This window comes from Gobius niger (assembly GCF_951799975.1).
Source record: "Gobius niger genome assembly, chromosome: 12".
Taxonomy (NCBI): domain Eukaryota; kingdom Metazoa; phylum Chordata; class Actinopteri; order Gobiiformes; family Gobiidae; genus Gobius; species Gobius niger.
This window is the reverse complement of record NC_136863.1, coordinates 23,757,698-23,779,691: the sequence shown is the minus strand read 5'-3', so window position 1 is coordinate 23,779,691 and position 21,994 is coordinate 23,757,698. Positions and strand designations below refer to the sequence as shown.

The 21,994-nt window shown below is 40.8% G+C and overlaps 1 protein-coding gene across 1 annotated transcript; it reads left to right on the top strand.

Annotated features, from left to right (window-relative positions):
- Nucleotides 1-4,859: 4,859 nt before the first annotated feature.
- LOC306971584 (hyaluronidase-4-like) lies at nucleotides 4,860-20,294 on the top strand. Its single transcript, XM_079567899.1, has 4 exons — nucleotides 4,860-4,973; nucleotides 15,461-16,440; nucleotides 17,182-17,271; nucleotides 19,555-20,294. The coding sequence occupies exons 2-4, from the start codon at nucleotides 15,487-15,489 to the stop codon at nucleotides 20,047-20,049; spliced, it is 1,539 nt and encodes a 512-aa protein (XP_079424025.1). The 5' UTR covers nucleotides 4,860-4,973; nucleotides 15,461-15,486; the 3' UTR covers nucleotides 20,050-20,294.
- The last annotated feature ends 1,700 nt before the right edge of the window (nucleotides 20,295-21,994 follow it).

Genomic DNA, 21,994 nt, shown 5'->3' with positions numbered 1-21,994 from the left:
TCTCATCTCAAATATCTTCTGTTTTTGAGATATCAAGGACAGAAGTTGGCCCTCTAAGGCACTTTTCATACCCCTGTAATTTTGTTCTGTTTTTGAGGTACAAACCTATATTTTTGGATTCCTGCAGGCATTACTACTGACAGCAGATAGAGAGATTATCGATACTTTTAACTGCTCAATTACTCAATTATGTTAAATTGAAAATAGTAGTATTAGTAGTAGTAGAAAGAACACACTATTCATCACTGCACTAATAACCCTATACTTTTTTTTTTGCTTTTCTATCCAACACTCATAGTATGAAGAATTCAATGTCTATGCAGTTCTAAGGGACATTTTGGTAGATTCTAAAAGAGCATTCACTCAAACTAAGGCATATAAAAGCAATAATATAGACCTCATCTAAAACACATGTTTAAAACTTCAACTGAGACACTGAAAACTGAAACAAACAGAAAATTGCACTAAAATGTGACTTATGAAGTGGGTGTAGAAATGTAGAAAACCTTACAGCGGGAGAAGGAAATCAAGTTTATACTGCGGTTTCCAGCTCTCCTGTGGAGTACAACGACCAGGCAAAGGTCTTTACCTCTCCTACAGACACCAAGACTTTCATTATGAAAGATCTGAGTGGCTAACCATCTCTAATGGTAAGTCTGCCAGACAAGGCTTATAAGGAGCATAGAGCAGAATGACACTTTTCACCAAGGTGTATTTCACCGGAGAATGCAGGAGATTTAAAAACATTTTGCTGCCAAGTTACTGCTTGGGGCAGTGAACGCAAACTACTAGCATGCGCCCTGTGTCTGACTATGGGTGTGGAGGACCTTTGGACTGGGGAACATCACAATGGAGATTTAATTCTAAAAAATTGGCTTACACACGATTGCGACGGGGAGGGGGGAACAACGGGTGTGAATGTTGTGAGTGTGTGAATCTGGGTTTGAATGTGGAGGAGAGAGGTGCAGAATCATATTTCCACTTACCAATTACTAAGGTTCTTCATGTAAAGTTAAGATATCCTTAATTTACTATAATGTCAACTTACAGTTTCACATTAGTTTCATGGAATGTCAGGGGGTTAGCTAAAAACATCAAAGTGGGGGAAGGAACAAGAGAGCTTTGCATTTGGATTTCTACCCTGAGTGGTGGTACCTTTGTCACACATTTAGAATAATTTAGCTCCTCGGATGTAGGAGGCCACTCTACAGCCATGGGGCACTTTTGACAGCTTGTTTTAGACTTATATCTGCACTACAGGGTTCTTTGTACATTCTAGCTCTGCATCACCATCAGGAACTGTTTCACCACAGGTTGATTTTTCTCCAGAAAGTGACGAATCGGTTTCAGTAGAAGGGCCACAGTCGAGAAGTCCTGTTTTTTCAGGAAACACCCTCTCACTTTGGTTCAGAATCTTGCTATTAGTCATTTCTTCAGTAAAGCTGAATAAAGTGAATTCACTGGTGTAAAGAAAACAATGATGGGGCTAAAACTTTGTTTAAGGGTCTGACTGGGTGATTTAACTTTAATACTGAGAGATATATAAAAACATAAATTACAGAATTCAATAGAGCAGTACATTTGAGACATTAAGTCAAACTCTATGATAATGAGATTCATTATACATTAAGATGCTTTAGAACCCACATACTTCCACTGATATTGTTCTTTTTAATTTATCTATTTTTTTACCTTGGACAAAAATTAAAGGCTAATTTCAAGCCTTGCACAATCTATTACTCAAAAGCCTTCATTTTACAAATAGTGGCAAAAATAAAAGCAGAAGGTTATGGTGTTATGAGGCTAAGAATATAGCTCTGTTTTTAAACACTCACCGTATCAAAACTGGTACGATTCGAGAACTTTTGGTTATGGTTTCAAACTGCACTAAGGATTTTATTGTAAACCTTATTTTGTAGTTCCTCACTCAGTGGAACGAACTTCAACCATACAGGATACAGCCTATGGCCTATCCTGAATTCTTGAATGAACACAGTTTTATACTTTAAAAAACTATTTTTCCTACTCTCTCTCTGTCTGGGATCAATACAACTCCACCATGCATTACTCTCACCACACGAGAAAGGTTTGAACTGTTGACCTTCCGGTTAATCAGCCCACCATGGCTCCACATGACAGGACGAACGTTTGAGTCGAAATAAAGAGAAGACGTCTTCAAAGTGTCAGCAGCATCACCGCAGTGTCTTTCCCTTGCACTTTGAGGCTTGATACCCCATTAAAGTCTTAGCTCTGAGCTTTAATCATCTTCAGTGCGCCACATAAACACACAACGCTTTTTAATTGTTCGTTCAAGTGTCTGGGATATTTCTGATTTCAATATGTCAACCCAAATCCGTGCTGACTGGAGAGGTCCCAATTGAAACGGGGAAACTCCGTGTGTGCACGTCCACCGCAGCGGCATGGGGTTCAAGCTGACTCTTGTCCTGGGCTGGCAAGTATGCGTGGTTAACCGCAAGAATCTCGACTGGCTCTGCGTTTTACGTCCCCGGCCCATATGTGATGTCGTTTAGCATGGTGACACAATGCACAGAACTAGACATAAAAAAGAAAGAAAGAAAAATGGAACTTTGGAAGCTTTTTGGGCAAGAGGACAACATTATTAACGCATTACACACGACTTAATGGGCCGATATCAAGCAAGATCGACTTTATTAAGAGCTTTTAATAATGTTGGGACGTTACATCCTCATTAAAACATATCCGGAGGCCTTCTCTCTCCTTTAGACGTCAGCCCACACTCCCGGTATACATGCCATGCAATGACATCGCGCAAATTTCATGTAACAATATCTCGACTCAGGATGAAAGACATCTGATAGACAGAGACATTTTTATGTACCCGTTATCATTGCTCATGAAGATAGCGGTAAAAACACGGCCCCAGAGACACACGTTTATGTGATAACCAGCAAATGTGGCACAGACGTAACAGTTCTGTCTGTCGAGCTACAGCAGGATTTACTAAAGATCTGCTTCACTCCTCAGACTAAACGAACACATCAAACAGAAAACCTTTCTCTGTGATTTTTACAGTTTGTCATGTCAACAGACTCTCAGTCGGAGTCAGTGTTTAAGCTGCTCAAGACGTTAGCATGCTACCGGTTAGCAACTGTCAACCATTGACTGTCAATGGCTTTAACACGATAAACATCTATGAACACTGAGGAAATACTACAGTAACAGCTCAGTTCTGACTTCTGTCACATGTTGTATCCAAGGCTAGATGTTTGCACTGTGGTTCAGGGCTTTCTCTGGTAGAGATCAGAACTGAGTTGTTAGAGATAAATGCTAACCGGTAGCATGCTAACGTCTCAAACAGTGACTCACTGGTTTCGTCACATAAACGCTCGCCCTCTGGGGGCGTGTTTTCACTGTTATATTTTTGAGCAGTACTGCATAATTCTATTTTGGTATTCAAAATGGCCACCATAACAACAAAAGTCACATGACTGAAAGGCATACATAGGTGACACAGCGATTTCCAATAAGTTTCTATGAATTTCACAGTCTAGACACCTTCAACTGCACATTCAGTACATACACTTAAAAAATACCAAGACGGAGGTGCCTAAAGAAGCCTAGGACCTGTTTGGCAATCATGGAAAACTCCTGGATGACTGCGAGCCATCTACAGATAGATGGTTCTTTTTTTTTAGCAATCAGGGCAAAAATTTCCCATAACTTTTGAATGAAGTGAAAATTATGTTTGAGATTTAATGCCAAGTCAATTAGAGAACGCACAAGTCTCTGTATGTACTTAGTGGTGCCAAAAGACATCACTTCTTGAATATTCGAGTTGTGAGAGCTTTTAAATTACAGCTACATATCGCGAGACACAAATTTGCAACGCCCAGAGTCATATTTTTTTCAAAAGACAAACTCATACAGTTATATTTTCACCCATCTATGGCCTGTGGTGCCGTGAAAATGTCACTCTGTTGAAGTGAAATAAGCATCTCTGGAGGCTTTGTGTAAACAAGCTGCTTCCTTTGATTAGATTGCACACATTACAGCTCAAGAAGGAAACGCACATTCATGTTTGAATTACAGTTAATGTGTTGGGTTGTGCTTTGTTGTTGTTGCTTTCAGGATCTAGAGATGACGTTATATTGAGCTTTTACTATAAGTCGCATTCACCAAACCTTGAACCTGTTTTATGCCAAATATATCTCTGTCATTCCCGGGCTTATCCACGTGATACAAAACCTGGCACGAGTTCAACCTCTTCTCTGTCAGCTCATAAGAACTAAGATCCAGTTATTTTCTCATAAAGGCGTCCAAAAGCGATGACAATATTCCAAAACGTGTTAGTGTCGGGCAGTTATATGGGCTTTCAGTCAAACATGGCAGATATTGAGAACTCATTCATAACAATACTGTATCTATCCTATATTGTACTATATATCGGCGCTGGCCCATCATCTGAGATTATGACATCATCAAAGTAGCTACGCTTTGATTTTGCCACTCAGTTTGGAATATAGAATGAACTGAATGCATGTTACACTGCATTTCCAAAAGTTTAGGATCTCACTGTACAACACCGACAATTTCACTCATTTGTCGATGGCCAGTTGTTGTTGACAGGCAGCTACTTCCGTGATGTTAACAGCGAGTGAGTGTCTTGCAGATCGGATCAGAGGAGATTTACCCCACTCTCTCCCCCCCCCTCACTCCCTTTGTCTGCCTCCTCCCTCGCTCTCCCTCTCTCACTAATCTTTGTTGTGGCTCCGGCTCTCTCTCTGTCCCTCCTCCTCCTCCTCCTCCTCCTCCTCCCTCCGTCTCTCCCGACTGTACTATAAAAGCCTGCCCGGAGCCTGTGTTTCTCACTGACAGCACCGATGCATGCGCGAGGCGTCCCTCACTACACTTCACCATGACCTCTGCGGTGACCCCCGTGAAGCCCCCTCCTTCACCCGGACGCCTTTCCGTCGGCCCGTATGCGTCTACAGGTGAGTTTAGTAGCTTTTAAAGAGACTTCTCTGTGATAAGTTTCTGGTTTGAATGATGCACATTAGTGTTTGTTTTGATGGTGCAAGCCAGTGCTGGAGTGGACGGAGGCGGTGGCAGAGTATTGACATGTCAGGAATGTGGCTCTCGCTTAAAAATATCCTCAATGGGCTAAAGTAGGAAGTTGGTATTGTGCCGGATATAATCTGGTTTCCTTCACTGAGATTAAAAAGTGATAGTTTTAGTAACGGTTTAGTTTGGGTCAGGAAATAGGAAAGGAAATAGGAATGGTGAGATGAAGCAAGCAGTAATGACTGTTTTTACACCTTTAAGTATCATGCTGTGCAAAGAAAAACACAACTTTTTTTTGCATACTTAAAAAAAAAAAACAATTTCAGTATCAAAAGAGACATATTTTAATTTAGACAAAGTAAGTTGTATAATGTTGCATGATTCAAACTGCATTGTGAGAAGCTATATATGCACTTGGCAAGCTTTTTTCCCCCATAGCATGCCATGGGGGAAAATGGCATGCTATGGGGGAAAAAACATGCCAATAGAATCTATCTTTTTAAGTAGATTCTCATAAAGAAAAACTCAAATGACAGTATGAGACAGGTATCTATGGTTTCAAAGAAAGATGCTCTTGCAGCTCATTGGCTAGAGGTGGTTTGACGAAGGCTTGGTCTTAGTTTGGACATGCTTTAGTCCAGTCTAATGTCTTTTTAAGGATGGATTTCCTCACTTTCACAGAAATTAGGGAAATTTGGTTGCTCTTTACCTATAAGAATGTAACATTTTTGGGGAGAAAAATTGGCTTTGGATTCAAAAGATGGTTAAAAACGTGTCAATATTGAGAGGACGTACATTTTTGCTGCCAACAGTAAAATGCTGCTCTGTTACAATTTTAGTTTTGAAGGTAGCAAAAAAGTGAGAAAAATTAAAGATACACCGAACACTCAACAAAAGTAACTAAACTGTCACAATATACACTGACAAACAAACATGACGTGATACCAAATGTGATCATATACTACACAACAGTTTCTCCAATAACTTTACAGGGAAGTATTGGTGAAAGGATCAGACACATTTAAACTTCATGACTGGCACCTGTAGTCAATGTAAAGTAGCAACTGAGTTTAGTTTTGAGGTAATTGTCATTAACAAAAGGCATACAAATTGTGAAAAGTGGCTACTGCAAAATGTGACAAGTTCAGCTCAGGATGCAAAGCACTGCACTTTGTCTATTTTCCCTGATTAACCTGATACACATTCCCTTCTACAATTCCCCCGACCAGATCTTCACATTGTTTAGCTGCAACCAATTCTTCAAGATGTAAATCAATAGTAAACAAACATAGGTACAGAGGTAAACATTGACCAAGGTGTGTTCCCCAGCCACTCATGTGCTTTCATCCGGCAGATGTGGCAGTAAACACAGGGAGGTCATGGGTTATGGAGGAATGAGATCGAGGAACATCACAGCTGACTGTCATAAAAAGCCTTGGTGTCTGCTGTTGGGGCTGCTGTTGGGTCCGCCCTCTTAGTCTCAGGGAGACAGTCTGGGCCAGGGGATCAGCAAAGAACATGTGGATGATTAGCTGAAGGAGGTTGAGCTTTTAATCTGCGCGGAGTGAAAGTAGGTGATGGGGGCGGTGGGTCTCAAGGATGAAGAGGAGAAGAAGAATGTCAGAAGAAGAAGGTTAGAAGAAGAAGGTTAGAAATAAGAATGTTGGAAGAAGAAGAAGAATGTTTGAATAAGAAGGTTAGAAATAAGAATGTTAGAAGAAGAAGGTTGGAAATAAGAATGTTAGAAGAAGAAGAATGTTAGAAGCAGAAGGTTAGACGAAGAAGGTTAGAAATGAGAATGGAAGAAGAAGAAGAATGTTAGAAGAAGAAGGTTAGAAATTAGAATGTTAGAAGAAGAAGAAGGTTAGAAGAAGGTTAGAAGAAGGTTAGAAATAAGAATGGAAGAAGAAGAAGAATGTTAGAAGAATGTTAGGAGAAGAAGGTTAGAAAGAAGAATGGAAGAAGAAGAATGTTAGGAGAAGAAGGTTAGAAATTAGAATGTTAGAAGAAGAAGCTTAGAAATGAGAATGTTAGAAGAAGAATGTTTGAATAAGGTTAGAAATAAGAATGTTAGAAGAAGAAGGTTAGAAATAAGAATGGAAGAAGAAGAAGAATGTTAGAAGAAGGTTGGAAATAAGAATGTTAGAAGAAGAAGAATGTTAGAAGAAGAAGAAGAAGGTTAGAAGAAGAAGAAGGTTAGAAATAAGAATGTTAGAAGAAGAAGAGTGTTAAAAAAGAAGAATGTTAAAAGGTTAGAAATAAGAATGTTAGAAGAAGAATGTTACAAGAAGAAGAGTGTTAGAAGAAGAAGAAGGTTAGAAGAAGGTTAGAAAAAAGAATGCTAGAAAAAAGAATGTTTGAAGAAGAAGAAGAATATTTGAAGAAGATGAACGTTAAAAGAAGAAGAAGAATGCTAGAAGAAGAGTGCTATATTTTACATATTTTGGCTGCTATGGGAAACTGAAGTGCAAATCCACCAAAACACGAGGAGAACATGCAAACTCCACACAGAAATCCAAAAGTTCTGGATTGACAGATCATAAAAACATTATCTTATGTCACTGACTGTGCAAAGTAATGAATCATTGAGTTAATGTCCTACTACATGTTCTGTCTACTTTATCTCAGCAGGATGTGACAAATGCCAACGCGACTGTCCATGGAGTCTCCACATTAGGAGTGCTCCTGTGCGCCTCTTCCCATGATTCATGCTCTTGTTTGGGGCTCGGTTATGGTCAGTGCGGTTCAACACTTGGCTCACTTCAAAGTAGTTTAATTGCTATACATTTGCGCACGAAAATCTAAACCGTAGCGTTTCATCTCGGGAATAGTTTTCTTTCACGGAGTCTCACGGTTTTTACTTCTTCTTTTTGGAAAAGACCACCCAATAAGCTTCAAGGTGAGCCTCGGATGGGCATTGTTTTAAAAGTCTGTCTAGAGATGTCAAGCACAATAAAGTTTGGATCAATCGCAAGCTCTGAATCGACAATTATTTTCTGATACACAAAACAAAAACGTACATGTGCCCTTCAGAATCCTCAATGCATTTGCCAGACTTGTGTTTGTGCTGCAAAATATCATCACAGTCCAACCCCCATGTGCAAGTAGTTGTGAATATGTGCATTTCCATTAGCTTTTTCGTTTGCCAGATTCGTAGGCCCCCATATGTTTTTTCCATCTGAAATCTCCTCTTCCAACCATACCCCACCACTGCCCCCTTTTACCCCTGCCCCACTCCTGGCCGCTTCCCGGAGGCTGGGTTTGGCTACGTTTGATGGAAATCTGGGACCGTTCTCCTAAGAACTTTTGTGTTTTTGCCTTTTTGGTGCAAATGCTGTTCATGTGTGGGGGAAAAGGCTGTAACCACTACACTGGTCCCGCAACCATGTTTGATTGAGATTAGGGGAATTATGTGATGGAATTTGGAGTAAACTAGATTTTTCATTCATCCAGTCGTTTGATTCTGAGGAAAGTTCATCCATTCGTCTCACTTCAGTGCAAACCACCACTCAGTAGAAGGACAAATGTTGGTTCTGACCACATTTTTAAAAATGTTGTTTGATTGGTGATGTGAACACAATGTAGGTAATTACGGGTGCAGGGTGGTAGAGTGGTTGGTTCTGCTGTCTCTCAATAGAGGGGTGTAGATACAGCGCTATTCCCAGACGGGGCAGTAGCGATATCTCTGATGGGGAGTCTGCCTGTCCGGCCTCTTACTGCATGTCTAAAGAAAGACATATAATGATAAGACGCTGTGAAAATGCCCACAGTGAGTGAACAGCTCAGGTCCTTTGCAAAAAACAGACAAATGCCATTAAAAATATCAATGCACATGGTTGTAACTTTACTTTATTTAGCAGAGCAAGGTTACACCGAAAAATACCATTATGATACCATTATGTCAGCAAAAACACAATGTACAGCCTGTAACATTGTGAAATCAGCATCAGCCTGGCACTATCTTTCCTGCTGGTGGACTTGAATTTGGGTAGTGTGTGTGTGTGTGTGTGTGTGTGTGTGTGTGTGTGTGTGTGTGTGTGTGTGTGTGTGTGTGTGTGTGTGTGTGTGTGTGTGTGTGTGTGAGTGTGTGTGTGTGTGCGTGCGTGTGTGTGTGTTTGCAGGGAGTAAGTGTGGTGGGATGTCCTGTTCAGGAATGCCGGCCCTGGACAATGCCCCAGTACGAGTTTTTCCTCTGCAGCACATTCTCCAGCCTTGTTTTTTTTTTCCCACCAGACTGTTTTTGTTATTTTCATTAGTTGTATACCAGACATTTATAGTGTTCCAGTTAATTTGGGCCCATCACATGACCTCCATTATGCCCGTGTGGTGCAGGCTTTGTGTCTAGACTACAGCGGGGACACTTTTGCTTTGCCTCAGTTTATCAATTAGTTATGTGTGAAATTGTCAATGTTGATAAATTATAATCAAAATATTAGATTAGTGCTTAGAATAGAACAGTTATACAGTTATAGAGAGCAGTCTGGGAGGGTGAGGGACTTTAACAATAGGTACTCTTACTTGAAATACCAATATTTGTTTGTTGGAATATGTCACGTAGCATAAAATAACACTTGAACAGGAGGCTTATTCAAGTTATGAAGTATTTTGTACAGTATCTATGTAATGATTTGAACCAGACAAGCTAATGGCTAAGTGGATAATGGCACACTTTGATATGGCAAAGGACATATAAACAGTAGACGGCATCTTTGGGAACGTGACCCCAAAACCACTTTTTCATCTACTACACCAGGGGTCCCCAACTAAATCAGCTCAAGGTCCCCAAACCGTTCTTTCGTAACTTTCAACATATGTCCAGGGTCCGGACATACAGGTTGTCTATTTACAAAGCAGAACTGATTAATGAATCGAAAATGCTGCCATCTTATTTCAATGTTATATAAATTGTTAAGATAATGTTAATTCAGCCTTAGAAATTAAATATGGAGAGGATGAAAAGTCTTTGGGGTCCGGACTAAAGCCTCTGGAGGTCCGGATCTGGACCCAGGTCCGCCAGTTGGGGACCCCTGTACTACACCAATACTACTTAAAATGCTAAATTGTGGATGTATTTACAACCAAATAAATATACAGATGCATGGTGAGGAGCAAAGTGGTTCAAAACAGCCCATAAATACATTAAGAAGGGAGAATGTTAACCATGATGCTAATGTTAGCTTCATGCTAAAAGCTAACTACTAGTTTCGAATACCAGTTCTTCGACTTCTACTGCTGCTTAATTCTCTAATATAATACTTACCTCTCCTCTGCAGGAATTAGGCAAAACATTCATAAGGACCCGATTTTTAACTCGACTTTATTTGTATGTGCTTAAAATCCGCCATATACGTCTAGAAGAAGTGAAAAACTGTGATGGGTTTGGGCGATTCAACAATAAATCTCAAAAGGAATGTTAAAAACAATAACAAAAGAAAAGAGGGGATTAAAAATACTGAAAATGGTTTATCCTCTGACCTGTTCTTGACTGCAGGGTTGTTGTTGTCATTTTTTAGTAGTGTTTTTGTCACTTTTTGTAGTGTTTTTGTCACTTTTTGTAGTGTTTTTGTCACTTTTTTGTAGTGTTTTTGTCACTTCTTTGTAGTGGTTTTGTCACTTTTTTGTAGTGTTTTTGTCCCTTTTCCATTGTGTCTTCATTGTTACTTTGACTCTTTTTTTTCCAATAAGCTTTTAGATTTGGGTAAAGCCAATCTGGAGAAAATGGGTTCAGGTGGGGGTTAAGAGATTAAATGTACCGTCCAGAGCAGGGGCAGAACTAAAGTGTGGTGTGGTCCAAATGCACCTCACAATAAACCACTGAAACATTGCCGTTTTAGTGTTTTGTTGTAGGTCACTCAAGAAGCTATTAGTGTTAACAGCTTTTACAACTCTCAAATTAAAGTTAATCAGAAAACCTACTTTTAAAAACATATTTTGCTGTGAACTTCTACTTAGACTACCTTGAAAGTGACAGCAACGCTGCAGTGATTTTTTTCTGTTATAAATAAACACATTTTGGGCAGGCTGGCTCTTGGTAAGTCATTCCCTTCTCGTTATAAAAAAGTCCCCGCTCCTCTGAACCGTGTGACTTTGATGTGCTGTCGTTCTTTCTAGGAACGGCTTTGTTCAACTCCAACATGCCACAACATGAACAATATCCAGTTACACTTACTCAAACATACATACACTTTCCTTCCTGGTGTATGTATTATGTAACATCGAGAGCCGGCGGCGTCCATGTGGATCATATTTAACAGACAGATGGTGCATTTAAAGGGAGTGAGTATTTTGGCAGACACCTCTGCTGCACCATCAGGGAGTCGTACACTCCCAAATATGTCTCTCCCACTGTTTTTAATCTTTTTTTTTTCTTTTACATTTATTTATACAAAACGGGTGCTTCCAAGAAATACTAAGTGTTTCTGAGGCGAGGCCGTTTCAGATTATTGGGGCTGAACTTGGAGCTAACTACAAAATGACTTCCTGTCGTGAAGATAAAAGTTTTCTTATCAAAGAAACAACACTCCGCTCTTCCTCTCAACCCCGTCTGAACAAGATCATTTAAAACTATTCTTTTTAACTATATGCAATAATATAAAGTATTTAACATATTTCTATGTTTAGAATTGCTCTAATATATAAGATGAAGCAAATGTTGACTGCAGTGGATTCCTTTGCTTTTCTAATCTTTTATTGGTTCATTATGTGAATTTGAGCAGTTATCATACCGACCCAGAGAGGGTTTGACAATGAAAAAGTGTGCACATTTCCTGTGAATGGGAGACCTTTTCTTTCAGTGAACTAGAGTCACAAAAATCGGATCCTAATCTTTGCCAGACAAACCGACGGCTCCAGCCACAACCACAATGATGTTGGCTTTCGCTGTTTCTTCATGGGTCTCTACAGTGAATGGTATGGCACATCTTCAATCATTTACAGCTAGATTGCAGAACATAACAAGTCATCGCCCCCCAATTAGCTCAATACAGAGCCCATGACACATATTCCCATTCATCTTAAGAAAAGAAACGTTATCAGTTTAACCAAAAGGTGACGTTTTATCAAGGTGAATACAATAGTTCTCAGTAATGTTGTTTGTGTACTTTATCAAATCCTAAAATCAAGTTTTGTTTGAACTTTTGTGAACTTATAGAAAGCTGGTGGCATTCCAGATCCCATATGGAAACAATCTCCATTTCAATTATTGTAAATGCGAGTCCAAAGTTGAAGAAAAAAAACTCAAATTTACGGCCAATCCCGTCATCAGGGGCAGTTATCACTCTGCCTTTATGAAGTGGTTTTTGCTTAAGCCTGGCGCCATTAACCCACACGACGTTTATGTATTTACAGTAATTCCGCCTGAATGTCAGATCTATGGGCCGCAGTTAAATTGTTTCCAAAGGCATGAGAGAATAGCTGGCACCGCCGCGAAGGCTGATCCCAAACCGCTGCATCGTATACATACAGTATAATGGAGCGCGGGAGGTGCTGGGGCCTCGCGAATGTAATCTCAGTGGTTCACAACGTTATTGCAGTGTTACCAAGCAACCGTGAATATACGTTTATGATTGAATGGAGAGGCGAGAAGGAATGAAGGTCCAAGGTGAGAGAAAAACCATTGAGCAGAAGCAAGCCGTGATGAACAATGGGCCGAAGAGGAAACTTTATAGTGCTGTGTTTACCTGCGCTAAAGCTGAGGTATTTGATTCTTCCCTGCTTCAAACTGTTAATGTAGCCTCAACTGCCGGAAACTAGCATCTCTGCTATAATCTGGTATGTTTACAGTGCTCATGCGCAATTGTTCATTCATATGCATTGTCCCTATCAAAAAAAAAAAAAAAAAAACGAATTCCAGTTCTCAAAATGTCTCCCGCACATCCTGATTATTCAGTGAATTGGCATGAATAATGTCTTGAAGAGGATGCATGGCTTTATCAAAAGAAGAGAAGAGAAGAGAGTAGCGCTGATTCCAACTGTTATTGTATATAGAGGAGAGTGGGGTAAGATACAGTAAGATGAGCCACTTTTTGCTTTGGTGGTTGTTGTGTAAAAACAGTATACATTAGATGCAAAATTGTGCTATTCATACACATTTTGGGATGTTTTCTATTTTGTATCTTCAAAAATCACCTGAAGTATATGTTTTTTAAGATGTTGGTCTTCAAAAAAAAAGTGTTTTGTGGCTCATTTTATCCCCAAAGTGGGGTAAGTTGAACCAGATCTTGAGGTAAATTGAACCACCAGATTTAAAGGTGAAATTAATACTTAACATCATAAAGTCTCATTTTTTACATTTCAGTGTTTCCCAATAGCAATTTTATTCCAAAAACATATCATAACAAATCTTTTTCTAGACATTTTGTCTCTAAATGTAATATCTAGACACAGAACCACCAATAAACAATGCAAAACTATAGAATTGTACATTAAAATGTTTTGTAATTTGTCATTCATTGTTTCTTATGGAGCTGAGGCGGCTCACTTTACGTTTTCGGGTCAATTTATCCCATTATTTCTTCTTTGAGAATACCAAGAGAGTTGTGTTTATTTAAGAAGAAAACTTCATCAATTATTAATATGCTTTTATACCTAACTTAATGACCAACCAATATCAGGAAAAACAAATGACCTGCATGTTTTTGTTTGTTTGTGACGATCGTTGTTTTCAAAATATACGGGTGGTTCATCTTACCCACTGGCTATCTTACCCCACTCTCCCCTACTACAAATCACTGAAACTATGCGTACATAATGCCTCAGCCTGTGTGAGTAGCCCTGACAGATTCACACCCATCCACTAAAGTAGTGTTTATGGGTGATTAGTTTGAGGTTGGGTCAGACTCGCTGTTTTTGCTGATATACGGACTATACAACAGCAGTAAACAACACTTATGCTTCATTAAATTTAATGGCCTCCTGCAGACACTATATAGCCATACAGTTTGATACTTTTAAGAGATATTGAGTGGAGTGAGAGATTTTGGATATTTTGAATTTATGTTCACAGAATCAGCTCCAAGGAACAGGGAATAATGATACTTCAATTTCTCTTTCCCCGTATTGTCCATATTTTCAAAGTCCGTAAATCATCACTGGACCTGCTGTGACCATATCTGCACTCATTTGATTTGTTAGTATGCTTTTTGCTGAGATTGAAAGCTTGTATTGACAGATTTTTTACAATCCACCACAATTTAACCTCTTCTTCCTGCGAAGGGCGCTCCAGTCCAATTCGAAGTCCTGACTTCTATAGGGAGAGTCCATTCCCTCTCCCTATAGTATAAAAGGATGAACAATCTTAATCTGGAGGGTGTTGCATTCGATGAAGTTCTAGCAGACGATCCAGAAGCGACGTCTCTCTCTCTGTTGTTGCTGAGTGGATGTAGTAAAGTGGGTCACAGACAGTGCCACAGTGGTGAGTTTGGCTCCACAGCATGTTATTACTCTGAGGCTGGTACAGTGTGGACACAAAGTCACGTCTGAACTGAACACTGGCCGTCAAGCTCTTCCGCTCCATGTCGTCTGACCTTTCGGTGACTTTTGAAACGACCAAATTACCATGAGATCAGATGAACAATAAGAAGAAGACTTGGACGACTTGAATTCATTTGTAGAATCTTGATATTGTCTATTTTCTAGATAAAGATCATGAAAGTACACATCACAAACATAGGATTAACTGTGTCATGTTCAAATTTGGTTCTTTATTTCATAATGTTAAAGCAAGCCACGATCAGCTGAACCTCTCTTTAAAAGCTGAAAAGCTAAAAGTGCTATAGCTACAACATGTCACACAATGCAGAATGTTAAGATAAGCAGGACTGACTGCGATAATTGAAGATAAACTGTATGTGTAACAGCAGGGTGGATGGAGTCCCATCATTCTGCAGTGGCCTCAGTATGGTTTCAACGTATAATTAAGTTCTTCCTTTTAGAGATTGCGTGTTATTAAGTAAACCATTCCTAATCCTGTGCTCCATACATTCGCCGCACTGTGTTTTCTGGGAACGTTAAAGCTAAAACTGTCTGTCAGCGCCTTGTCTTTGTATATTTAGCCACTTTTCTACTGAGTAATCTGTTTGGTTTGTGTTTGGGAAATCCCTAAAGTGGGCTTATACATCCTTATGGTCACCAACAAGTTTCTTTATCTGATTTTAAATGTGTTATCATCAGGGCTGGGGACCGTTAAACGATTCCAGTTTAGGCACTAACTTGATTAACTAAATACAGTCAATAATTTTATTGAACACAGGGTGGTGCCAGATTCCAGGGGTGACCTATAGCATCCCTGCCTAACCCCCTACACAAGATTTTTAAAGCAGTAATACTTGAAAAGTCAAAAGACCTCTCTTTCAGTCACTTTTACTCAAAGTCTTCAATTTAATAAACGTTAACCAAACCTTTTCTGTCTCTCCTACAGGATGATTGACCGTCGCTGATCCCAGGATGCCTGTGGTGCCGGTGGGCGGGACGTCCTCCTCCCACATCGTACCTGTGTCCCTCACCTGCTCGTGGCTCCTCCTCTTCTTCCACGCCGCCTTCGGACAGAAACCGGCCAAACTGCCTCTGATCGGACGCAAACCCTTCATCGCCGCCTGGAACGCCCCTCTGGACATGTGCACCATCAAGTACAACATCACAGCCAACATCGAGAAACTCTTCCACATCCACGGCAGCCCGCGGGCCGACTGGACTGGACAAAATGTCACTATATTTTACGCTAACAGACTGGGGTACTACCCGTACTACACTCCGCAGGGGGAGCCCGTGCACGGCGGGCTTCCTCAAAACTGCAGTCTTGAGCTACATTTGTTCAAAGCTTTTCAAGACATCAACCATTTCATCCCGGCAGAGGACTTCAGGGGCCTCGCCGTCATTGACTGGGAGTTTTGGAGGCCGCAGTGGAGCCGAAATTGGCACAAAAAGGACATTTATCGTAAAAAGTCTAAAGAGTTGACCAGCAGGGCGTATTTTAACGTAACGGCGGCGCAGATAGAGGAGCTGGCCAAGAGGAGGTTCGAAAAGAGCGCTAAGGCGTTCATGCAAAGAACTATACAACTGGGCACCCGCCTACGCCCCAATGGACTATGGGGATTCTACCTCTACCCTGACTGTCATAATTACAACCTGCACGAGCAGAACTACACGGGCTTCTGCCCCCTGCTGGAGAGGATGAGGAACGACGAGCTGCTGTGGCTTTGGAACAGCAGCACGGCCCTGTTTCCGTCAGTGGCGATTAGGAAAAGCCACACCAATAGCATCAGTAACTTGCACTTTTCACAGCACAGGATCCGGGAGGCCATGAGAGTGGCGTCACTGACCTCAAAGGAGTTTGACCTGCCCACCTATGTGTATCTGAGGATGGGGTACAGAGATGAGGCGCTGGCTTTCCTCACAAATGTAAGTCAATCGTGATGCTTTTTACGGATTTTTCATCTTTCAATTCATTTATAAGCATCTTGAAAAGCCTAGCACAAGAAATGTTGTTGTACTGTGCTTATCAAATAAACAAACAAATAAAAGCCTTGCCATTTAGACAAGAGTGTGTGAACTGATCCTTTTCAACATGACTGAGGCTCATCCTGTTAAGTTAAAGGCAGGCTATGAAGGATTTTATTGGTAAATATTTTGTGAACAATATCAATGCTATAGGGGTCCCCAGATACATGCATGAAATAAATCAAATATCGGTGAGAAAAAAAACTCAACACGTCGCCCTTGTGGAGGGTGCAAGAAACTCGATAGAAACCACGCTATATCTTTATAGGCTAATATCTGCACCCTCCACAAGGGCGACATGTTTTTTTTGACTGATTTAAAAAAATATATATTAAGAAAAATAATAATAATAATAAAAATAGTTGCACATTATTTTACATTTTGGGGGTTACGGTTCTCAAAACAACCATCCAATTGGAAGCATAATGAACATCTCTCTCACTTGACACATTTGAGTTTGTTCATCACTGCCATCTAATGACAGCTTTGCTCAAATGCGAGCACAGAATAACCGATGTTTCGAGTGCGCCACAAGAGGGAGACAACAGTGAGGTTTCTGGAGTATGCGGATGGTTTCTGCTCAGAAGCGTTGCTGCTGCACAAACAGTATAAATGTAATGGATGTGTTTGCGTTCTGTGCAGAAAGACCTGATCCACACGATCGGGGAGAGTGCAGCTCTGGGGGCGGCAGGCTTCGTCATCTGGGGAGACTTGAACTTGACCTCGTCCAGGGTGAGTGCTTAAACATACACAGTTTTCCATTAGTTTAGTTAATGGGCTGCATACAGACAAGATAGCGCATAACTGCAGCAATTGTGTTGCTATTGTAGCAGGCTGGACTTGCCACTAGATGGCGCCAGCCCTAAAATATAAATAGCCCCTGCTTTAGCTTTACCGTCCTCTGCTTTCACTGTTACCCGCCCCCACATACGCCGCCTCACCGTCCCTCTTCCGGGTAGTTACGGAGCGTTAGCTGCGGGCGGCTCACAGGTAATCAGTATAGCTCTCTTTTTCATAACTATCGTATCTTACTAGTTGTTCAAGCGATTGTATCACTTTTAGCTCCGGCCTGCGCCGCGGTGTACAGAGGCTGGCTATGGTGGCCGATGGCCTAGCTTTTGTCCGTGTGTGTGTTCCTCCGGTTGTCCTGACAGCGCGTGCCTCTGCGCTCGGAGGAGGTACGTGTTTGTTTTGATCAAGGCCGTGGTAAACGTGATAATTTCGTAGCCTAATGTTTCTTTTTTTTTGAATAGGTCTACACCCCAACACCATGGCTGTCTCGCCTTCTCGCCTTTCGTCCTCCTGCTGTGTACCTATGTTGCCTGGGTTGTTTCCTTCCCTGTGGTCAACCCATTGGCGCACTTCCATAAACTAAATGAACGATGGTGCCCACGTTTGTCAAATCAACGTGAGATTGTGAACTGTGTTTTTATGGTACTGAGTATGAGGAAACAAAATGAAACGAAATAATTTATTGAACCTAATACAAAGTAAATAAAAGGAATACTGTATTTTCTTAATGGAACTGTCTATGCCTCTTACTCAATTACGAACCTGTGTGTCCTTTAGTGCTTGTTTATTCAAGCTGGCGTTGTTGGTATTTTAGTTATTTTAGTTATTAAGTAGATCATGTTTAATTTTTACCACCTTAACCACCCATGTGGCAGCACGGGTGGTTAAGGTGGTAAAAATTAAACATGATCTACTTAATAACTAAAATAACTAAAATACCAACAACGCCAGCTTGAATAAACAAGCACTAAAGGACACACAGGTTCGTAATTGAGTAAGAGGCATAGACAGTTCCATTAAGAAAATACAGTATTCCTTTTATTTACTTTGTATTAGGTTCAATAAATTATTTCGTTTCATTTTGTTTCCTCATACTCAGTACCATAAAAACACAGTTCACAATCTCACGTTGATTTGACAAACGTGGGCACCATCGTTCATTTAGTTTATGGAAGTGCGCCAATGGGTTGACCACAGGGAAGGAAACAACCCAGGCAACATAGGTACACAGCAGGAGGACGAAAGGCGAGAAGGCGAGACAGCCATGGTGTTGGGGTGTAGACCTATTCAAAAAAAAAGAAACATTAGGCTACGAAATTATCACGTTTACCACGGCCTTGATCAAAACAAACACGTACCTCCTCCGAGCGCAGAGGCACGCGCTGTCAGGACAACCGGAGGAACACACACACGGACAAAAGCTAGGCCATCGGCCACCATAGCCAGCCTCTGTACACCGCGGCGCAGGCCGGAGCTAAAAGTGATACAATCGCTTGAACAACTAGTAAGATACGATAGTTATGAAAAAGAGAGCTATACTGATTACCTGTGAGCCGCCCGCAGCTAACGCTCCGTAACTACCCGGAAGAGGGACGGTGAGGCGGCGTATGTGGGGGCGGTAACAGTGAAAGCAGAGGACGGTAAAGCTAAAGCAGGGGCTATTTATATTTTAGGGCTGGCGCCATCTAGTGGCAAGTCCAGCCTGCTACACTATTTAAAACGTGTTTAGGCAATTACAGTGAGATTTGTACTTGTTTGTAGCAACCCAACCCAGGCCCTCTTACTTAGCAAGTAAAAAACAAAACAAAACAATGTGGCCTCTGCATCAAAACGTTTGCCCATATCTGGATTATAGAGTTGACTTGAAACACATTGCCACATGTTTCTGTTGCCTGCAGACATCGTAGATCATCATAGATCATGCCAGACTCAACATGAACGCACCAGTGGTTTTGCAATAACAATGCACAGTTCAACACTGAAATTCATTTTTAAAATGCATTACATAGAAACCATCGTTATATAGTTGTGTGCACCATGGAAAAAGTGTAGCTATTTATTTACTATGTCTGCAATGACGTACTATTCAAGACCATTTTTCTTTGTCCATAATTTTGATGGATTTGCAGTCTCTCGCTCTCGAATAGTTTGGCTACTACCCTTCTCTTTAAAGAATCATAATAATAAAAACATAAGTAAACCTCTTCCGCCCTGTCTCCCCAGCACAACTGCACCAAAGTGAAGTTCTTCCTGAGTCACCGTCTGGGCCAGTACATCACCAACGTCACCCGAGCGGCCGAGGTCTGCAGCGACTTCCTGTGCCAGGGCAACGGTCGCTGCGTCCGCAAGAACCCTCGCGCCCGCCACTACCTGCACCTCAGCCCCCACAGCTACGCCATCGTCCCGACCGGGGATGGGGACTTCACCGTGAGCGGCTGGCCCTCCCAACACGACCTGCAGCTCCTCCGGGACAGGTTCAAGTGCCACTGCTACGAAGGCCACGAGGGAGACGCCTGCGACAGCATTAACATTGTGAAAGAGGACGACTCGGGATGGAGGGAGGACGAGGAGGAGCAGGAGAGGAAGAGGACGGAGTGGGAGGACGAGCAAGACGAGCGCTGTGAGGGGAGAGAGAGCGCTGCCGTGGCGAATATATGTAGCGCGAAGCTAACGGTGCTAATCATAGTGTTGAACTTACTTGTGTTGATGGCACATTGACATTGACATTGACAATCAGGGAATAAAGTAACCTGCCCATTCACCATATGTAGGTAATTCATTTGGAAGCTCTTCTTTTATTCTTTTTTTTTTTTTTTTTTTTACCAGGCTCTGTGCAAGAAAGGTTTGGCTAACTTCCTGTTGCGCGGTGCAGGGTAAAGACTACTTCCTGTCCACATTTGAACGTTCTGCGTTAAAAAACAAAATAAGATTTAAAAACAGAAATAAACTTAAATAAATATCAAGCTGAGTGTGTTTCATAAAATTATTTTACCTTTTGCTAGCGCTAAATGAACGTTAGCCTTTAGCAACAAGGCTAAAACAGTAATCAGGGTTGCCAGGTCCCCGGATAAACCGCGTAATTGGGCGTTTTTTAAGCCATTCAGCTGGTGAAAGAAACTGTCCGCGTTTTTTTTTGCCTTGTTGTTTTCAAAGTCAAATTGGCTATTGTCTACTGTCTTATTTTTGATCAAAATCACTATTTTGAATGTCAAAATCTCAGATCCAAGGCTCAGAGAGGGAGATAGGGGCGGTTTCTCATTATCGCAGGAGCACATGGGCTCTGTTAACTAGTAAAGAATGTATGCCCGCGGGTTTTGGGCATTTCTTCAGATATTATTGGCCGGGTATGGCTTAGCCCAGACCTGGCAACCCTGGCAGTAATTAACACAGAAGTCTCTGTGGTGAAGTAGTAGGCCAAACGTTTTTAACATGTAAGTCATTATCCAGACCTGCTTATCATCTGCCAGGTACTGTTTAAATATATATTTATGTCAACAAGACACAGCTAACTCTCCGCAGGAATAAACTCAGACAGGAAACAGTCGTTACCGAGGAAGTTAGCCTCAGGTTAATATGCAGAGAGCCGATACATTGATTAAATATCTGCTCATTCACTATGTAGGTATTTGGAAGCTCACCTCATTTTTGCTTGTACTAGGCAGCTTCCTGTGCTTGTAACTGTTTCCTTTTCTTGTTTTATCCTTACTTTATTATTAGCTATCTTTACCTTGGATAAACCTCTTTAGGTGAGCCCTTTCTTGTTGTGCTATTGAGCAATATAATTACAGTCTATCTATCTATATGGAAATCTACTACTTTACAAAGAGTCTGCACAAAGGGTGTTCACTACCTCGGTGGACCTAGAAAATTTGAATAAATTCCAAAAAGCACCAAAAATTCTCCAAAACAAACTTTTCTCATACTTTTTTTTAACTAAACATCCTTCAACAGTTTCTTAGCGTTGTTGCAGCTTCTAGTGGTCATTTTAGCAACTACATGTTTCCAGCCATAGAGGAACAATTATATAAAGAGGAAATTGTTTTTTTTCTTCTTTTTTTTTTACTGGGTTTTCTAAAATGGAAAAGGGAAACAAAATGAGCCTATGTAAATGCCTTGTGAATTTATTATATACACAATATGCAATGTCAAGAAATGTGTTTTTTTCAACAGGACAGCTACCTTTTTTAACTTAGGTGCTTGAAAGTTTATCGATAAATAATCTTTTTTTCCTACAAAAACATGTATGTTTATTTTGAGAGTGAGTTTATCCTTTCACTTTGAAGATATTTTAATGCAGAGGACTATTCGAGCAGCTCCAAACATCTGAAGTACTGTAGGTTTAACAAACACTGAACAGGAACTGCATATGCAATTGGAAATAGGTTTAGGGCACTGTGCAAAATGTAAAGATTGTTATGGCCAAGATCGTGACTATGGTACTATACTCCACAATACCGCTAGGAGTTGAAAGCTAAACACATTAATGTAATTTACATTTGACAGTGTCCTAACCATCTGAAATGTTATAGAAAAGATGGCACATATTAAGAGCCAAAAGGGCAATATAATCAGACTTGAGTTCATACCAAAGACATAGAGCTTTAATTTTTTGCAAACCTTGACTTCTGTTCATCTCAGAGAAACTGCACTTCCTGTGGTTGTA